The 18,730-nt window shown below is 42.9% G+C and overlaps 1 protein-coding gene across 1 annotated transcript in view; it reads left to right on the top strand.

Moving 5' to 3' along the window:
* TRPM6 (transient receptor potential cation channel subfamily M member 6) overlaps nucleotides 1-18,730 on the top strand; it is a 720,746-nt gene that overhangs the window by 245,275 nt on the left and 456,741 nt on the right. Inside the window, exon 11 of the mRNA XM_086961279.1 lies at nucleotides 5,501-5,601. Coding sequence (XP_086817405.1) covers nucleotides 5,501-5,601 — 101 coding nt within the window. The remainder of the gene's footprint in view (nucleotides 1-5,500; nucleotides 5,602-18,730) is intronic.

The following is an 18,730-nucleotide window of genomic DNA, read 5'->3' as shown; positions in this document are numbered from 1 at the left end:
CAAAATCACTTATATCAAATAAATATAATGTAATGGCTAAAAAGACACCAATATGAAGAAAATCGAATGTAGAGAAAAATGTATATTTAAGCAATAAAAGGGGCTCTGTAGGATACAACCGAAATTCAAAATTCCAATAGTAATGGGACGTTGCTAACTGGAATGTAAGCTCTGTCTGAATTTGTCTGCTGATTGAGCGTAATATAATGGAAATAATTGTAATGCAATGGGCTTGAGTGCAGTAGTACATTTTGGAAACTTCTTTGTCAAGCAGGAGGCCATCTTGAATCTTGCAAGTTATTCGAAGAGGGGCATCACAGGTGATGATTCGCATAAAAGGAAACCCCAGACTCTTAAGACAGACGGATACCCCTGTAAAATCATTACCATGGCGCACTACCATTTGGATTACGAGGAAACAAGAAACATGCACTAAATGATCAAATGAGGCTTTGCCCATAAATCACCACTTTACCAAGCTCGGTCTCTGCCCTGCATTCTTGTTAAAAACCATAATCCAGAGCAAATCCCAAAATATATATGACTGCAGAAAATTCACCGTACTTGTGGATTTTAGCTAGTAGTACATTGCATTCTTGGATGCAAATGTCCTCAAAATTAAATTTGGTGTATGAAAAGTAGAATTTTTCACCGGGTGCTGGAACCTTGTGGGCACCGAGGTGGAATGTTGGTGGTATGCAAAAAGTGTGTGAATCTGTCCCCGCTTAGTCAGTTTAGGAATCAAGTATGAGAACGTTTACATTTATTATAGAATACACCCTCATTTGGGACAGCCACTTACAATGCAGTAAAATGTTGAAAATACCTTTGGTTATTTCAACTTTCCTTTAAGGGCCTGATTATGAATTTGCCGGTGTATCCGGACCTGTGCGTAAACCCCTGTTTATGCACAGAATGGGATTATGAGTTGGTAGGCATTTAAAACATCCAGTTACTATCGGAAGCATTAAATACATCCAACATTGTTATATTTCGTGCTGAACTTTAATGGGGGGAAACCATACTGTATTTACCGTCTTAAACTAATTTTGGTGCGTTAAACACCAAAATCTGCATGTTATTTCCAAGTCGTAATAGATGGTGTTTATCACACTTAACAGATAATATACCTTGTTATATTTTTTTATCAGGTGTGTTAAATAGCACGTATACTTGTAATCAGGGCCTAAGAGTCTACTAAATAGCAGAAACAGAAGCTCAATAGGCTTCAGTTGGTCCAAAATGCAGCTGCAAGACTTCTGTCCGGTACCCCTCAATTTGTGTCGGTCGGAGGAGAATTAACTCGATTACATTGGCTCCCAGTGAAACAGAGGGTCCGTTTCAAGGCCCTCAGTATAGCTTTTAAGGCCCTTAATGGTGTTGGTCCCGATCATCTGAGGCAAAGATTCAAATGGTATACCCCTAGTAGAACCTTGCGATCCCTGGGAGCTAAATTGGTCCAAGTACCCACTTTCAAGAAATCTAGCTGGGGTGGAAGGAGTTTTGTTACCTGCACGTCCAAGGTATGGAACAAATTGCCGTTTCACCTGAGGAACGCCGATAACCTTCTCTCCTTCAGAAGGGGTTTGAAGACCTGGATGTTCTCTCACTAACTGTTTTGACCACCGGTCGGGCTAACTCAGCGCCAGGACACCCAAGGGTAATCGTGCGCTCTTTATAAATTCAATTAACGTAACAAAATCTCAATTCTTTTTTAATGTACACTCATTGGTTGATTTCTACTTTTTGATTAATGGACATCTAGAAACTCTTCTAGGCAAATTAACTTCTTTTTTTAAAAACTTTATTTTGCCTTTCTCAATGACAATGAATGAAACAGACCGTGCAGACGGGAGCAGTGACCTAACAACCTGAAACATTGCATTGATGAGCATTTGGCTCAGATGGACCTTAATAAGTGTTTTTAGGTTAATATATGTGCATTGAACAGTAGTCCACATACATAAAAGGGTAACAAGCTGGTGTCACAGCATTCCAAGGCCCTTTAGAATTAAAACTCCACCAGTTAATTACCAGAATATTAACATACATCTAGAGAGGGATATACTATATCAATTCTTATGTGTATTTGTTAACCCCGACCATATAATGCTCGGTAGGATCTCAGCAGCCACCGTATATCCCAAGGTTTGCAAGCTGTAAGTTGAAGTGAAGCTAAGGTGTCTGATAGCTAAAGGTGGGCATCAAAGAGCCAATCTGCCAATTTGGGTAGCAGGTCTCTCAACGACGCTATCACCATCAGGGGCGTTGCTACCAGGAGGAGGCCCGATCTGTCCTGCACCAGCTGTTGTAATTTCAGAGGCTACCTGTACTGCTTTCCTTAACCTTTTGCATGCTCATGACGAGCTGAGCTCGTCATGAGGCACGGTGCTCTGGTGCTCATGACGAGCTCAGCTCGTCATGGGCCGTGGAACGCTCAGGTGCGGGAGAATTCCCCTCCTGTGCTGAGCGTTCCAGGGGAGCCAATGCACCTGTGACGAGCTGAGCTCGTCATGAGCACAGGAGCGCCGTAGCTCATGACGAGCTCAGCTCGTCATGAGCATGCAGGCTCTGTGCGCGCCCTCCTCCCCCCAGCACAGCGGGGGAATTACCCCCACAGCGAAGGGGTTAAACACAGTGCATGTCAGGGGCTTGGCTGTGTTTACTTTTCAGGGTTAAGTGTATAGAAGGGGTTGAGGATAAGGAAACAACAACGAAGAGAGAGGGGAAATGGATGCAAGAAAATGAGAGGGTGAAGGAATATGGATAAGGCCAGGAAAAGGTGACAGAATGGGAAAAGGAATTACGGTTGAGTGAGAAAGGAGATAAGGATGAGCAAAGAGGGCAAGGGGAAAGGAAGAGTAAGGAACCAGAAATAAGGAGAGAAGGGAGGAAAGAAATAAGGGTGAGTGAGAGATAGGGAGGGGAAAGAGAGAAACTGGGGAAGGGGATAGAGAGAAGAGCATTAAATGGATGAAGAAAGTGAGAGTAAAATAGGGAACTTATGCCCACATGCATCAAAGTCAATTGCATTCGCAAACGGTGCGAATCGCAATTTTCGGCCGTTTGCGAATGCAATTGACTAATTTGGAATGCATCTTACATTTCGCAATTTTAGGAGTCGCAACCATGTTGCGATTTCTAAAATTGCGATTGCATTTAAGAAATCGCAATTTGGGATTTCTTAAATGCAATGCATGATTATTTTTAAATTGTGAATTCGCAATTTGGAAGGGGTAAATTAGCATGAAGTTGAACTTCATGCTAATTTACCGAAAACTTTCAAATATGCACAAATTGCATTTTTGAAAGTTTTAATTTACACACGCATGCCCTTGGGGCATGTGTGTGTGTAAATTGCATTTAAAGTTACATTTCAGGGGTGCAGGGAGGGGTTCTTTGGACCCCCCCTGCACACTTGAAATTGCATTCACATTTTGCGATTCGCAATTTGAAATTCGCAAAATGTGAATGCCTTCCCATTCATTCCTATGGGCCTTTTGGCCCATAGGAATCAATGGGAAGGGTTTTCCTTAATTGTAATTCGCAAATTGTGAATCGCAATTAAGGAAAAATACAGATTTGCAAAAAATATTGCGATTTTTTAATGCATAGCATTTTGCGATTTCTTAATTGCGATTGTAAATGTAATGTAAATGTAAATGTATTGGCATTTATATAGCGCACTACTTACCCGTAGGGTCCCAAGGCGCTTCGACCGCTGCGAAACCCTTCCTGGCTTCCCTGAGAGATGGTCCCTTAATGGGTATCTCCAGGGTGAGACCAGGCATCCCCGGCGGTCTGGTGGGGCCGTTAGTGAAGATGAGGCAAGCTAATGCCCAGAGTTGCCGAGTGTGATCGCTGATCTGAGTGGGCACCGAGGCGAGAGAATTATCGAGTCCGCTGACCCTGGTCCAGAAACCTGCCGCGCCGGGAATCGAACCCTGGTCCCGGGCCGTCCTCTGCTCTCGGGTCTGCCGCCTCTAACCAGTGAGCCACACTACTTCACGATTCCTTAATTTTCGCAATTAAGAAATCGCAAAATGTAACAATGATGCATGTGGGCCTTAGGAACTCGTAATTTATATTAGTGTAACAGGTGTAGTGACTCCAAGGACCAGGGGTGTGATGGGCATCCTCATTTATAGCAGTATTTTAATACCCGCTGGCGGGGCCTAGCTTCATTGCTTCCTCTGGGTCCCAGCACCCCCAAGTTAGTCCACTGAGGAAAGGTTAACAACTCAGTCCTTTCTTCAACTCAAATATGATTTTCACTTCAGGGACATTAAACCTTTAGCCTCCATTTCTCTAGTGCCAATTATGCATTCATCCTCCCATGCATACATAAGCGTGTCCATCCCACTGTCTGTTCGTCTATCCGACTGGTCTTGTGTGTTTTTGTTTTCTCCAAAAATATTTGTGTCTTTATTGTGGTAGTTGTACTTCTGTAAGTGTGTGTGTGTTTGTGTATATGTTTATCTGTGTGTGTGGACGGGGCTCTGTGTATATGACTGGCTGCTTAAATCTTGGTCTGTATGCTACCTGTAAGTCTGTATCTGTGCATGATTTTCCCTCTATGCCATTGGTATGTGTGCCTGAGGTCATGTATCCCTCTTGGACTGTATGTAGTGTCCTCTGTCTCTAGTTCTATGAGAATGTGTACTTGTATGTCTGCGTGTGTACTGTATGTATGTTTTTTTGTGCTATGTGAAGAATATCTTTATATCTGTCAGTTTTTGAGGACCAGCATGACTGGTTAGCACTGATTGGCTAAGCAATTTAGCTTTGTACCACCTACCGCAGCATGAAGGATCCTTAACATGGACTGAGGGGATCATTCGTATTGCTACACCACGAAAATAGTTACATTAGGATTACAAAATATTATAACATTCTTGTTGGAGCCACAAAAATCGTGTGTGGTTATTCCAGATATTAAAGTGCCCTTCAGAGGAAAAGAAAACTAAACAAGTGCAGGTGACTAGTGCAATGTCACCCTTTCCCCACAAAGAAGGCCAACTCCTGCCTCACCACCCTTTGATTTAATTCTGTGGGTTGATAGCTACTGATCTTTTGCTAATAAGGTAGGCGGTGCCCTTATAATATTAAAAACAAGCGCAGTGCCGCTGTAATATGGGGCTACACCTTGACAACCTATTGCCATGCTACTACAAAAATAAATAAATAAATCAGATGGCAGTTTCACTCATATATTGCTACGCTATTGGGAAAAACAATACTTTGCTTGGCTCCTGATCTCGGGGGCCAGTGCTTTGTATCACAGAAATGTGGTCCAAGACCACATGTGCCGACACGTCTGTTGTAGATGATGAACATCGCTATTTAAACCAAATTGGCTTCTTCCAGGTACAAAATCCTTAATGCAAGTCAATGGGGAAATGTATTTCTATAAACCTCCCTTCACTCTGCTTCCAAATATATGGTCTAGATATAAATAGGTCTCATGTGTATAATGATAACATGTTTTTCTTTTTTCTAGGTGCAAATATGCTAGCTTCAGATCAACTTAGTTTGGCATTGGCCTGGAACAGAGTTGATATTGCCAAAAAACGTATCCTGGTGTATGGACAGCACTGGAAGGTACATTGCATTCCAAACCGTGCAAATCCATTATATTTTTTACAATTTGATGTAGTTTCTTTTGCAACTCCTATCATTAAATAAAAAAAGAAAATGATGCAAGCTTGATGCAGAAATTAGTTGGTACTGGATTCCAATAATATGGCCAAAACTATGAGTGCATTTGAATTAAAGGTAGCTGCAGGGTTAAGTGAATATTACAAAATCTCTATTAGGAAAGTAGTATAACCTATAGAAAAGTGATATAACATTCTTACAGCAAACAATAGGAAAGTCATAGATTAGCATGTTTTATATTGTGACTTCTGTGGACCCCCAATGAATCACTACTGGAAGCCATAAGCACCAGCGTAAGCATTTTCTACCATTTGAACCTCATAACAAAACACAAAAAATAAAAACAGGCATACATGAAGCAAATTCTGAAATTATGAAATCTTTTATTAACTTCATATACAGAAAAATAAACAAAATAAACATTTTAAATTTAATGGATTCTTTTTAAAATGTGGTTTCATTTCTAAAGAGAAATCTATGTGCCAGACTCTAGCATAACACAGCAAGAGTTGTTAACAAAGGTAAACTTAAAAGTAAATCTACATGTGTACGTTTACTCTTAACACTTTCGAGTAACTTTCCTTTTCTGGCTATTCACCAACTGTGTAGACTTTCATGTCTCCACTCCCTGAAAAAGGGTCTCGAACCTAAATTTACAAGTGCAAAGTTACTACTGGGCAGAGAGCTCCCATTAGTAAACAATAGGGAAAAGTAAAAATAGTTTTTTAAATCAAATAAATTAGTACATTTATTTTAAGGATAAATCTTAATGTAAAATGTTGACTTAAATGTACAACAAAATTACCTCCTACAATATGACATTTATTTTTATTTATTATGTACTTATTTATAATGTGGTAACAATTATTTGAAAGTATCTATAAAATGTATTTAAACTAGTTGCATTCTTTACTTTTTGTATTATATTATTTATTAATGTCTTTACAGCGGCGGCAATTCCGCCGCAGGCGTTCTAATGTGTTGGCGGGGCTGCGACGTTCAGCGGTCGTTCGCAGCACCAGGGAGGGAGTTAATGGTTATTATATTTACATTTAATATGTTTACATATTTTGTAATTAAAATAATATTTAAGTCATATTTATTTATAATGTTTGACCAATAAATTAAATTTATATTTCTAAAAAGCTATAAGGTAAATTAATTTTACATTAGTTCCTTTGGGCTTTTATTTTAAGTTTCTTCTACCATTATTTTCTATTGCTGTGTATTGCACGACTAGTAGTTGGCTATGCGTGGTGCTGGACTTCGCCTACCTCTGAGCTGGAGTTAATATACAATTGTTTCGGGTCTTTTTTGGCTATAGTAGCAGTGCAGTCTGTGAATAGCAATGGGCGTACTTTTTGTGTGTGGGTGCATATCCCTCCCTAAACTCCTCCCTAATCCTTCCTGAACCCTTCCTTTCTTCTACCCAAATCCCTCCCATTTATTCATACACATACCACATTTTCCAGCCTCTCACTCTTCCTCTCTTACATTTAGTACTAAAACGAATACCAATGTGTATGTGGAGATCTCCTCAGTCGGGGCAGAGATCTCTGCACATAAAAGATAGGAGAAGCAGAATTGTAGACCTACACACATAGGTTAGTGAATAGCATTTTATAGTAGGTTAGTAGTACTTTTATAATACTAATAAATGTACTATACAATGCAGTTTTTAGGTCTCGGCTAGGCAGCGCGCATGCGCTGTCTCTCCGAGACTTCCAGTAATCTGTATCAGGGGTCAAAATGCCTGATACTTACTCCTGCCGCTTATCATTTGTTTACTGTGGAATTCCTCTTCTTAGCAGGCTTACGATTGGCTGTGGATGAGATAATCGTTACCAACCAGAGAGGGAGGGATAATGTAGAGCACGGGTACTCATAGTACGGCCCGCGGTCCAGTGGCGGCCCGGCAAGCCGTCCCTGGCAGCCCGCTGACCTTCTAGACATCGTACCCGTGTTGTATTTTTAAAAAAAAGGAAATCGTGTCTTCAAACACTGCTGGTTGCTGCAGCGCGAGTCTAAGAGACTCTGCTGCTCTGTGGGGGCCGGCCGCCGGGTGATTCCAAGGATAGTGGAGCTGCAGGGGCCTAAGAAGAGGTTAAGTACAGCAAGGCCTCATTAACATACAAATGGTATTTCTAAAGACCTGTGAAGTGATCGATTGGGGCTGTGTGTGCCAGGAGGCTGTCTCAGCTCAAACTGACACACGCAGGGTGAGGTGAAGAGGGTGACAGAGGGTTGTAGTGGGACTTCCCAAGTGGCATAAACTAAAGGCACACTTTGCATTTCTACAGACGTTTTACATCGGGTATCCCAACAGAGGAAGCAAAATCATTTTTAGAAAGAAGATTTCAAGAGCACTAGGGGTGTCATGGCCCGTTGTACTAATTCAGTCTTAACTTCCACGTGTTATATTATTCGAGAAACCTTAAAATGAGACGTGTTTGACAGAATAATTGTTTATGTTTATACATTTGTAAAAGAATGTATGATTGTTTGACTGCGGTCTCAGAGAGGTAAAGCGTCAACACTGGTAAATAAAAACTGTGCAGGAACTTGCTGGCCATCATTGTACTGGCATATGATGATGAGTGTGTGCGTTTATGATGAGGCTGGACGTGTCGGCATTCGCAGGTGTGTGTATGGATATATTTGTGGGTGTATGAAAGTGCTTGTCTGAAGGGTGGGAGTGGGCGTATACTTGTGGCTAGTAGCACATAATGGAACCTGAGTGGTCATATATAACTTTTAGTGGGCAGCTGTACGATGGTGAATGTGCTATCCTAAGATGTTAGGTGGACGCATCTACAGTAAGTGTGATGGCATACTATAGTAGTGTGTTGGCATATGATGAAGTTATTCATGTTTTATATTGTGTTGTGTGCTACATTTTGTTTGAAAAAGTGGGTAACATAGCAAGACTGTATTGAAGTTGTGAGAGGTAAGGTTAACTGAGTATGACAGAACTGTGATATAAAGCAAAGGTAGAACCTTAACTCAATAATTTCATCACTTCTTACATTTTAAGAAGACACTATTGTTAACATATTAGCTACCTTTAATTCCCTTCTGACTTCACATTTTTCTGTGAATCTAGGAATTTTTTGTGCATATTTTTTCACTTTTGTGTGCTGGGTTACAATGTTGCTTTTGTGGACGTATGACCTTGTGTAGTTCTACATATATATGGTGGTGGGTGCTTTTGTGTATGTTGGTGGTTGTGTGGATGTATGAGGGTGGGTGTGGGGACTTATGTTGTTACACATGTTTCTGAGTTACATAGACGCATTCCAAACTTGCCTGCAGTCAGTGCATGTTGAAGCGCTGGTGCGCTTCCGTTCGAGTAATTATGTTATTGCTGGCAATTCCTGTAGTGAAGGAGTATTGGAACCACTCAGTCCAATGCAGGTAAGCAATTGAAGCTGCCAAAGTATTGCGGTCCTTCAGACAAGCAGCGCTAGTGGTTAGGGCAGTGTCTTTAGAAACCACATTGTTTTAAAAACAGGCAATGTTTCTCAGTCCCGGCGTCGCAATGAACAAGATGCTGGCACTCCCTTTTAAGAGAATTATGGTAATGGCAGCCCCTCACAGATAAATGTGCTGGGGCACTGGGAGGGAGTAAAAGGGAGGGAGATAGAGGGAGAGGGAGGGAAAGGAAGAGAGAGGGAGACAGACAGAGGGAGGGAGGGAGACAGACCGAGGGAGGGAGACAGACAGAGGGAGGGAGACAGACAGTGAGAGGGGGAGGGGGGGAGAGGGAGACAGAGGGGGGGACAGAGGGAGGGTGACAGACAGTGGGAGGGAGACAGAAAGAGGGAGACAGACAGAGGGAGGGAGACAGACAGGGAGACAGACAGAGGGAGGAGGGAGACAGACGGAGGGAGACAGATGGAGGGAGAAGGGAGACAGAGAGAGGGAGACAGAGGGAAGGAGACCGAGGGAGGGAGACAGGCATATGGAGACAGAGGGAGGGAAACAGAGAGAAGGAGAGGGAGACAGGGAGGAAGACAGAGGGAGGGAGACAGAGGGTGACAGAGGGAGACAGACAGATGGAGGGAGGGAGAGGGAGACAGACAGATGGAGGGAGGAAGAGGGAGACGGAGGGAGGGAGGGAGACAGGGAGAGGGGGAGGGAGGGAGACAGAGAGAGAGAGAAAGAGGGAGACAGAGAGAGTGAGACAGACAGACAGAGGGAGACAGAGAGGGAGAGGGAAGGAGTGAGACAGTCAGAGGGAGTGAGAGAGAGGGAGAGGAAGTGAGTGAGACAGAGAGGGAGAGAGAGGGAGTGAGACAGTCAGAGTGAGACAGAAGGAGAGAGAGAGAGTGAGACAGAAGGAGAGAGAGGGAGTGGGACAGTCAGAGTGAGTGAGACAGAGGGAGAGAGGGAAAGAGGGAGGGAGGGAGAGAGCTAGAGAGGGAGGACAGAGAGAGTGATAGAGAGAGATAGAGCGAGATAGAGATAAAGAGAGAGAGAGAGAGAGAGAGAGAGAAAGAGAGAGAGAGAGAGAGAGAGAGAGAGAGATGTGTGTATGCGGGGTCTGGTGGCTCAGTGGACGAAGGCGTCCGCTGCAGGGACCTGTGATCAACCTCATGGTCGCAGTTTTTTTTTTGCTCTAGCCCCGCCCCCTCCCCCACTGACCCCGCCCCCACTGGTGCGGCCCTCGGACACAAACCACACTGTAAATTTGGCCCCCGAGAGAAAGTTTGTGAGTACCCATGATGTAGAGAATACACTCTTAGTCCCCCAATAAGTAGTTTAAACAACGGAAGAGTGTAAATACTGTAACCTCAAAAGAGCGAGCATGGGAAAAGTACATAAATCTCTTTAGATTTATGTAGAAGGCCCTCACTCACCAACCTGGTTGGTGACATGCTTCATCATTGGGCCCCACTGGGCGAAACCAAATGCCTCCCCGGTGTGCTTCGATGCCAGAGTTACTGCGGCGCTGGTTTTTTGTATGTGTGTTCCGTAATTTTGGCCATCAGAGGGAGCAGCACTGCTCCCCCATGAGAGGCCTCACCTTCCTGATGGGGCGCCTCTCGCTCCTCCTTGAGCAAAAGAGCAGCCCCTCCCCGCCCATTGTCATTCTGTATGGGGCTGATGATTGCCACATACAGAATGTCCACGGGCAGTCTGGGCTGGTAAATCATGTGGCGGGCTCCTCCTGCCTCAGTGTACAGCAGGGCATTCTGTAAAATAAAAGGCAAAACGCTAATGCTGCAACTTTAGCAACGTGAGAAAACAGTGTATATAAAGAAGCCTGTAAAATAAGTTAAAAAGAATGGGTTATCGTTCTTTCACTGTCTCATCATTTTTTAACTGAAGTATTTTCCATATCATATCCAACAAAGCCATGGTTGCTGCTTTTTTTTAATTTAAAGCAACTAACAAACATTTACAAAGCCAATAGTCCTGGTTTTTGTTGGTGTAATGATACTTGCTGTATTATATATATATATATCTGGATGCAAAGACATAAACAACATAATACCAGTCGGGAGGAACACTACGTTAGCGCTGATTTTTAGCCTAGGTCTTTTAAACTACGCCCTTAATTACATCGAACACCCCCTTTGAAGAGATCCCCCCAGTTTTTTTACACCACTTAAAGCCCTGGAAACAACACCATGTCACAGTCACCTCACATCCTGGCACTGTGCATCATGCATGCCTCATGACTTCTACGTTTTCAGACTGCCTATGTGCAGGGGCATAGTGAACTTTCCCCCACCCCACCCCACCCCTTGCTTTAGGAACTACAGCAAGGTGAAGTTCTTGACAGGCTTCTTCTGTCTGCAACTCTGTAGACAAAGGCTCAGCTCATAATGTGAAAAGGTGGGTGAGTAAATAAGTGAAGGAATGTGTGAATGGCTGGATGGATGACTGAAAGAATGAATGGATGAATGAAAGGGTGAATGGATAGATAAAAGAAAGGATGGATGGATGAGTGGAAGTATGGATGAGGGAAAAGGTAAATAGATGTATGCATGGGTGGAAGGGTAGATGGATGGGTAAAAGGGTGTATGGGTGTATGAAAGGATGGATGGATGAGTGAAAGCTTAGATGATGGGTGAGTGAATGGGTGGATAGATGAGTGAAAGGATGGATGGATTGAATTGATAATTGAAAGGGTGAATGTATGGATGGATGAGTGAAAAGGGTAGATGGACAAAAGGATGAATAGATGAGTGAAGAAGTGAAAGGGTGGATGGATGAGAGAACGGATGGATGGATGAGTGAAAGGATGGATGAGTAATAGGATCAATGGATGGAATAAATGAATGGATGAGTAGATGGCTGGGTGGATGATGGATGGATGGATGAATAAGTGAAAGGGGGATGGAGAGAGAAAGGGAGGATGAATGACTTAAAGGGTGAATGGGTGGAAGGATAAGTGACTGGGTGGATGGATGAGTAAGTGAATGAATGAATGGCTGGATGGATGAGGCAATAGATGGATGGGTGAAAGAGTGGATGGATGACTGTACGGATGGATGGGGTGAAAGGGTGGGTAGATGAATAATGGATGGATGACTGAAAGGGTGGATGGAGGGATGGGCGAGTGTAATGATGGATGGAAGGATATATGGTGGATAGGTTTGCAAATGGTTGAATATGTTTGGATATAAATGGGCACATAGAAGAAAGGACAGAATGAATGGTGAAAGACTGAATAATAGATAAAAGAATGATTACACCCTGTAGCACCCATTATCTTAAGTAGCATTTCCTATACATTGACTTTCACGTTAATATGAGTCATTGTCTCTATATAATGTGTGTGATGTAACGCACTCTGACACCCTGCCCCACATAATTGGGATGAGTAACACTATAAGAGAAATTAAATACACATGAGAGACGGTCTAAGTGAAGATGAGGGGCACCATTGAAGAGTGATAGCAAGGCAGGACTGGCCGGACTGGGCATCGGGTGTTTCCCTGGGAGGCTGGAAAGGGGGGGGGGGGGCAGTTTTGTTACAGGGGGCTGGCACTCCAAAGTTCCTTATATATCCAGTAGTTTTCAATCAACAATAAAAGCGGCTTTCACTTATATTCAGGTGTGGTTCACCATTGCCTGGTGAGTGGTGATTAATGTACTTGCTGGAGTGAGATGCAAATTTTGAATTGTCTAAGGCAGCAAGCTGCAGCCATACTGAAAAACCGTGAAGTGCACGATTGTCTCAACCTAATATAAACCTATTTTGACTTGTACTTAGATGGTTGTCTATTTACTTACATATATATTATTGCGCGACCACCTCTGACGTATCTGTAAAACTTACCTTTTGTCCCGAAGTTTTGACCTTTTGTCCTGAATTTTGTCCCTTTGTCCTGAATTTTTACACTCACCGTCCTGAATTTGCACCTATACCAGTTGGTCACCCTAGTCTGACTCCCGATCCGTGGCCGGGATCGGGTTATGATTTGTACAGCTTGGTCCGTCTCTCCCAGTGCACACCATCTCCCCCCGAATGCTCCGATTACTTGCAGTGGCTCGTCTTACACGGCTTCACGTGAAACGGTCTTGATGCAGGGACCTTTGAAGCATGGTAGCCATGCAGATGAGCATGTTTCTGTCCCTCGGCCTTCGAACTTCCTACTGATACGGGGTCTGAGGCCCAGTACAAACTCCTCTTTTCCTGGCTGATTTCATCCCTCCCTCCCTGGCCTCTCCTGTTCCACACAGCACTTTGAGGCAGCATAAATATACGGTTAAACACTCACCAAACACTAGCAAACACTAGCACAGCAGGCGTTCTGTTCCTTTGCTTCTTTAACCATACCCACCTCGTCCCTTCCCTCTACAGTCCCGTTATTACTTCTCCTTTGCAGAGCATCAGCACTTCTCAGAAACAAGCAGGGGGTCTAGTTTTCTCTCTGTCCGTGAAACAGACGCAACTAATCTTCCTTTGTGCATTTTCAGTTGTCCTGGTTACGTTGTTATCACTTTTAACTCTATAATTCCAACTTGAGGTATTAGTAACGTTGTTTCCCTGTACTCGTGGTTTGTTTGTGCGTGTATGTGCATTGGTTTGTGTGTGGAAGTGTGTTTTAGTGGTGTTTAGTTGATGTATGTCTGTACCTGCATGATACACGCGTTGGGTATGCCAGAGTGTTTGTGTGAATTCGAAGATGTGTGTGTTTGTAGGACGGAGGAAGCACCGCCCGAGGTTACAAACAAGAGGAAACAGAGAGCGTGGCCAGGCCCAGTCTGTGTTGTCGCGGATATCCGTCTCTTATGGGCATATTCACGGGAATTGTGGCACAGGGCAGCACAGGAAGGTAGGGGTGTACTTTGGTTTGTTGATGCATGTCAGTGTTTCTCGGTACCTGCTTATGTGTTTGTCGTATGCTTGTGTTTATGCTCGTTTGGGCAGGGACAGTTCCCAAGTTTAATTTAACGTATTCATTTCTATTGCACACCATATTAGGTTAACATTTGACGAGTCTGAGTAAGACTGGACGTAAAAGTTATGGCGCAGGAAGTTACCCCCGCTTTTCTGTACACTCTTTACCCTGTGACGGAGATATAACATTATTTGAAAGGGTTGGATTTGTTTGCAAGAGTATGCACTATTCGTCTGCGATCGGGAACAATTTGTATACTTTGTTAGTGGCATTAGTTATTCTACTCAAAAGGAAGTCTTTAGTTGAGAAGAAAACTTGTAAGCGATCAGGGCTGCTCTAACAATGCAATGCTGTATTTTAATTTAGGCGTGCTTTTCTAAGTAATGACAGTTTTGATTGATGATTGTTCTATTTGCGAAAACCAACGGGTTTGTGGAGCCATGTTATTTTTTCTGAAGAAAAATGTAACTTGCAAGTGTGAAGTGGAGATATTGCAGGAGTAGTTTGCTGAGAAATCCCATAGGCTGTAATGGAGGATATTTACGAATACATTGAAACAGGTGGGGCTAAGGTCTAATGAGTAATTTGTTTTGTGTGGGAGGTGAGAGAGTTTAGCCGTTTGGTTTAGAATGTGCAACGCTCTTTGCCATTGCCATAAATTTGGCATAGTGTCCACTGTCCAGTAGGAATAGTGGTGGGACTTGTAGTGAGTCTTCCAGGCAATGCCCTTTTACGTTAGAAAGGCTGTAGGTTATGATACTATCTCTCAATTATTGTTTACCGTGAGAGTTTGGTAAGTATAAGTTCTCAAGGGGGAGAATTATATTGGCTGAAGTTGTACAGCCTCGTAAAGCATCTGAAATAGTCCAGAAAGGTGCATTAGGTGGACAATAGTAGAGCACACGTTTAAGGCATGAAAGAAAACAGATAACTATATTTTGCAATAGTTTGGAGCCTGATGGGGGAGGGCTGGTAAGTGGAATGGAGATATTGATCAAACTTGTCTGCAGTAGTGATGGCTCTGTAATTTCCTTCTGGTCTGTTGATAACTTTGACAAGCATTTGCAATGCAACAGGTCTCGCATTTACATGAGTTTAAGCTATTAACATTGTAAATGACATTGCTATTTATTTTTAATTTCGTTTAAAAAATAAAAATAAAAGGCATTGTCATTAACAATGCCAATAGCTTAAACCCGCCCAAATGCGAGACCTATGGCATGACAAATGATTGTTTTAATAGGCCCCAATGTGTGCTCTTTATTGTCCTTCATAACAGTACTCCATTTGAAGACATCAATCGTCCTACTAGATTCTGTTTGTTCTACTTGTGCTGCTCCCACCAATCAAGGTAAAGATACCAACTTAATTTTTAGCCTCCCATTAAAATTTCATACACATTTATAGGGCTTTTTCAATTTAGCTATTTTATGTATATGTACTGTATTAATCTATTAATACTAGTACATTTTCCGAACAGTGTCAGTCCCGCTTAGTAGATGTTGCACTCACTAAATTAATAACTAATCCATTAGACAACCTGTTGTGTAAATTATCCTCCTCTAGGAAATGAACACCTATATACACGTAGTACATGATAATACTTATCTGATTGATTCATTTTCATTTTTGAAGTGCACTTTTCCTCAGGAAAAAAGTGTTGTGGTGAGCATGATAAGGTACTTAAAAAAGAAAACAACAATTGTTGTGGTTTTTTAAAAGGAAGCAGTATCATTGGTTGGATAAAGAGAACTAGAAAGTGAATAATAAGCTCTTGACATTAGTACAGAAAAAGTCTGTCAATCACATCTAACTTGATAGGTCTCAGAGTCCTTTAGAAAGAGGGCTAACTCAAAATGTAAAGATCTGGAAGGGGAGAACTCAGTTCAATTCAAATCACTTAATTTCAGCTACCAAGGCCATGAACGTGCAAACAATTTGAAACATATATAATAAGTAAAACACACTTAGAAATTCAACCATGAGACACATAACAGATGAATACACATACTTTGGTACAGATATTATGAATGATAAAAGAAAACAATAATTCATAATTAAGTTCATTAATTATCTAAAAGCATATAAATGTGTACACAGTTGATTATGGTATGGGGCGGTGGCATTATATTGGGAAATTAACTAAACAACAATGAACACGTATAAAGTACAATACACTTAGTTAAAATCATAAAACACTTGCAAGGGTGTGTGAGGGCACAGTATCCAAAAGGAGGGATTCTTCCATCACTATTTATAAACCCAACCTCTTTGAGATAGACCACTTTGCATTATTCCTCTCTACCAACCGGAGTTTGGTTGCCACTCACTTGAGACCTTAGGAACAGCTACCCCCCAGTGTATACCACGGTGTTCTTTGGGAGCACGGGTACTGGACCTCCTCCTTTTCTAAATAGCTCCCGGTCCCCATTTCTTTTTGTGTTAAGATTTAAGTACCTCAGCAATCCGTGGGACAGTTATTCTATCCTTTCTCCTAGTCACCCTTTCTATTCTCGTGCACTCACACACTACACCATACTCAGGGTAGTCGTACTGAGGCACTCCCACTACTGAACATGGACAACCCGGGTTTAAGTTTCGATGAGGACATTGTGGCGGAGATTCTCCGAGCATCCTCACTGTTGGCTGAAGGTGGAAGCGCAGCCACAGGGAGTAAGGTAGATGATTGGAAGGCGATGAGATTACAGATCAAGACAGTCCTCCACGGGATAATCATGATGCAATACTTGAAGGCCAATATTGCGCTGAATGGCCTCCTAGTAACTCTCTCTCCTAGAATCTTTTTAGAAGATATGATATTCCGCCCAGAATGGTTAAAGATAGCACGGAAGTGCACACGAGATTGGCTCGTTTTAATCATTAACATGGCCAAACACCTGTCGGATGAACTTCTGCTACAGATCACTCTAGCTGGGAGCCGATTGAAGGCTGGGATTTCAGTCACGGCATACAAATCACGACTCGCTGAAATCAATGAAGAACTGAACGAACATAAGGAGTTCCTCACCAAACAGAAAATAACAAAACTTCAGAAAGAGGTTAAACGCTTCAGCAAAGAGAAGGTATATGATATCCTTACACTAAGAAGACTACGTGATCCAGAACTATGAAACCACCTACGATGAAGGAAGTAGCAATCATTCGAAGAGATCAGGATCTTTCAGTAGTGATTCAAGCTACGATGGAAGAAACTAAAACCTCATGCCAGGGGAACACAAAGACAACATCAACCCCCACTATTCCAGAATTTCCCGCAGCAACCATTCCAAACACCCGTGTACCCAGGTCAATGGATGGGACCCACACCAATGTGGAACATACCACTGGAACACCACCTCCAACCACCCCAATACCACCAATTCCCGAACACCCCTTTTTACAACAGAAGGAGGGGCAAAGGAAGAGGCAGAAGAAGAGGAGGATCCAAGAGGGTCCAGTGTCAAGACCTGGAACCAATGACACTGCGGAGCAAGATGATGGTGCAGAGACCTTAGTGGTTATTCTGTCCTCCAGACAGTTGACAGTGGGCGAATCCAGACTCTTGGAGAAGGGACTAGGTTTTGCTTCCACTCCAATCGAAGACTTGTTCAGACTACATCAAGGACTCCACCAATTCTTCAGAAAAGTTAGACTCATGGCCTTCTTTCAGAACAAACCTGACTCCTCTTCCACAGAGTCAGATCTCAAGAATAATCCTAAATTCACCCCCACAGCTGCCATGACACCCAATGAAGTCCTGACGTTTGAACAAGCTATCCTGACTGATGTAGCAGCCATGATCCACAGATGTCCCCACAACAATCTATCTAAAGAGAAGGGGACCCTCCTGAAATCCATCACAGAATATACCAATATCATCTTAAAAACAGTAGACAAAGGCGGGCTATAGTCATTCAGGATATTGATACATACGATGCCGAATGCCACAGTCAACCTACGGACACCAAATACTATCAACCCATCACTGAAGACCTGACGACGTGACTCTTCACCCGGATCCGAAGCATAGTCTACGAAGTGGCCACGGAAGGTTGGATTTCCCGCCAGGAGGCAGACTTCCTTATCAATGAGGACCCCCGGACCCCTTACTACTATAAACTACCAAAGATTCACAAAGGAGTGAATCCACCACCTGGATGACCTATCGTGTCTGGCATTGAATCTGCCCTAGAACCGCTCACCAAGTTCTGCGACTTCTACCTATGTCCCTGGTGAGCAAAACCCCATCCTACCTAAGGGACACCACAGAAGTACTCAATTTGATAGAAAACTTTTCGGATCCAGGAACCATTGACCTGCTGATCACTCTAGACTTGAGGCTCTATATACGAACATTCTCCAGGATGCCACCTTGGAAGTGCTAGAGTCCACCCTATGGAGCATTGAACAATGGCCTTATGAGACTCTGTTGTCCTCCATCTGTAAATGTGCCTCAATAGCACTCAAAGAAAATGTCTTTGCCTTCAAGTCACAATTTTACCACCAAGTACAGGGCACCAGCATGGGGAGCACCTTCGCTCCCAGTCTGGCCTGCCTCTTCATGGCACACTTTGAAGAGAAATATATCCTAGGGGAGGCCAACCCCTACCGACAGAACACTTTAATGTGGTGTTGGTACATTGATGATATCATCCTCTTCTGGAAAGGGGACGAGGAATTATGTACGACGTTCTGCGGATGGATCAACACTTTGG

Source organism: Lissotriton vulgaris, chromosome 3_1 (genome assembly GCF_964263255.1).
Source record: "Lissotriton vulgaris chromosome 3_1, aLisVul1.2, whole genome shotgun sequence".
Taxonomy (NCBI): Eukaryota; Metazoa; Chordata; class Amphibia; order Caudata; family Salamandridae; genus Lissotriton; species Lissotriton vulgaris.
Note: the sequence above shows the minus strand (reverse complement) of the source record. Positions and strands in the feature narration are given on the sequence as shown.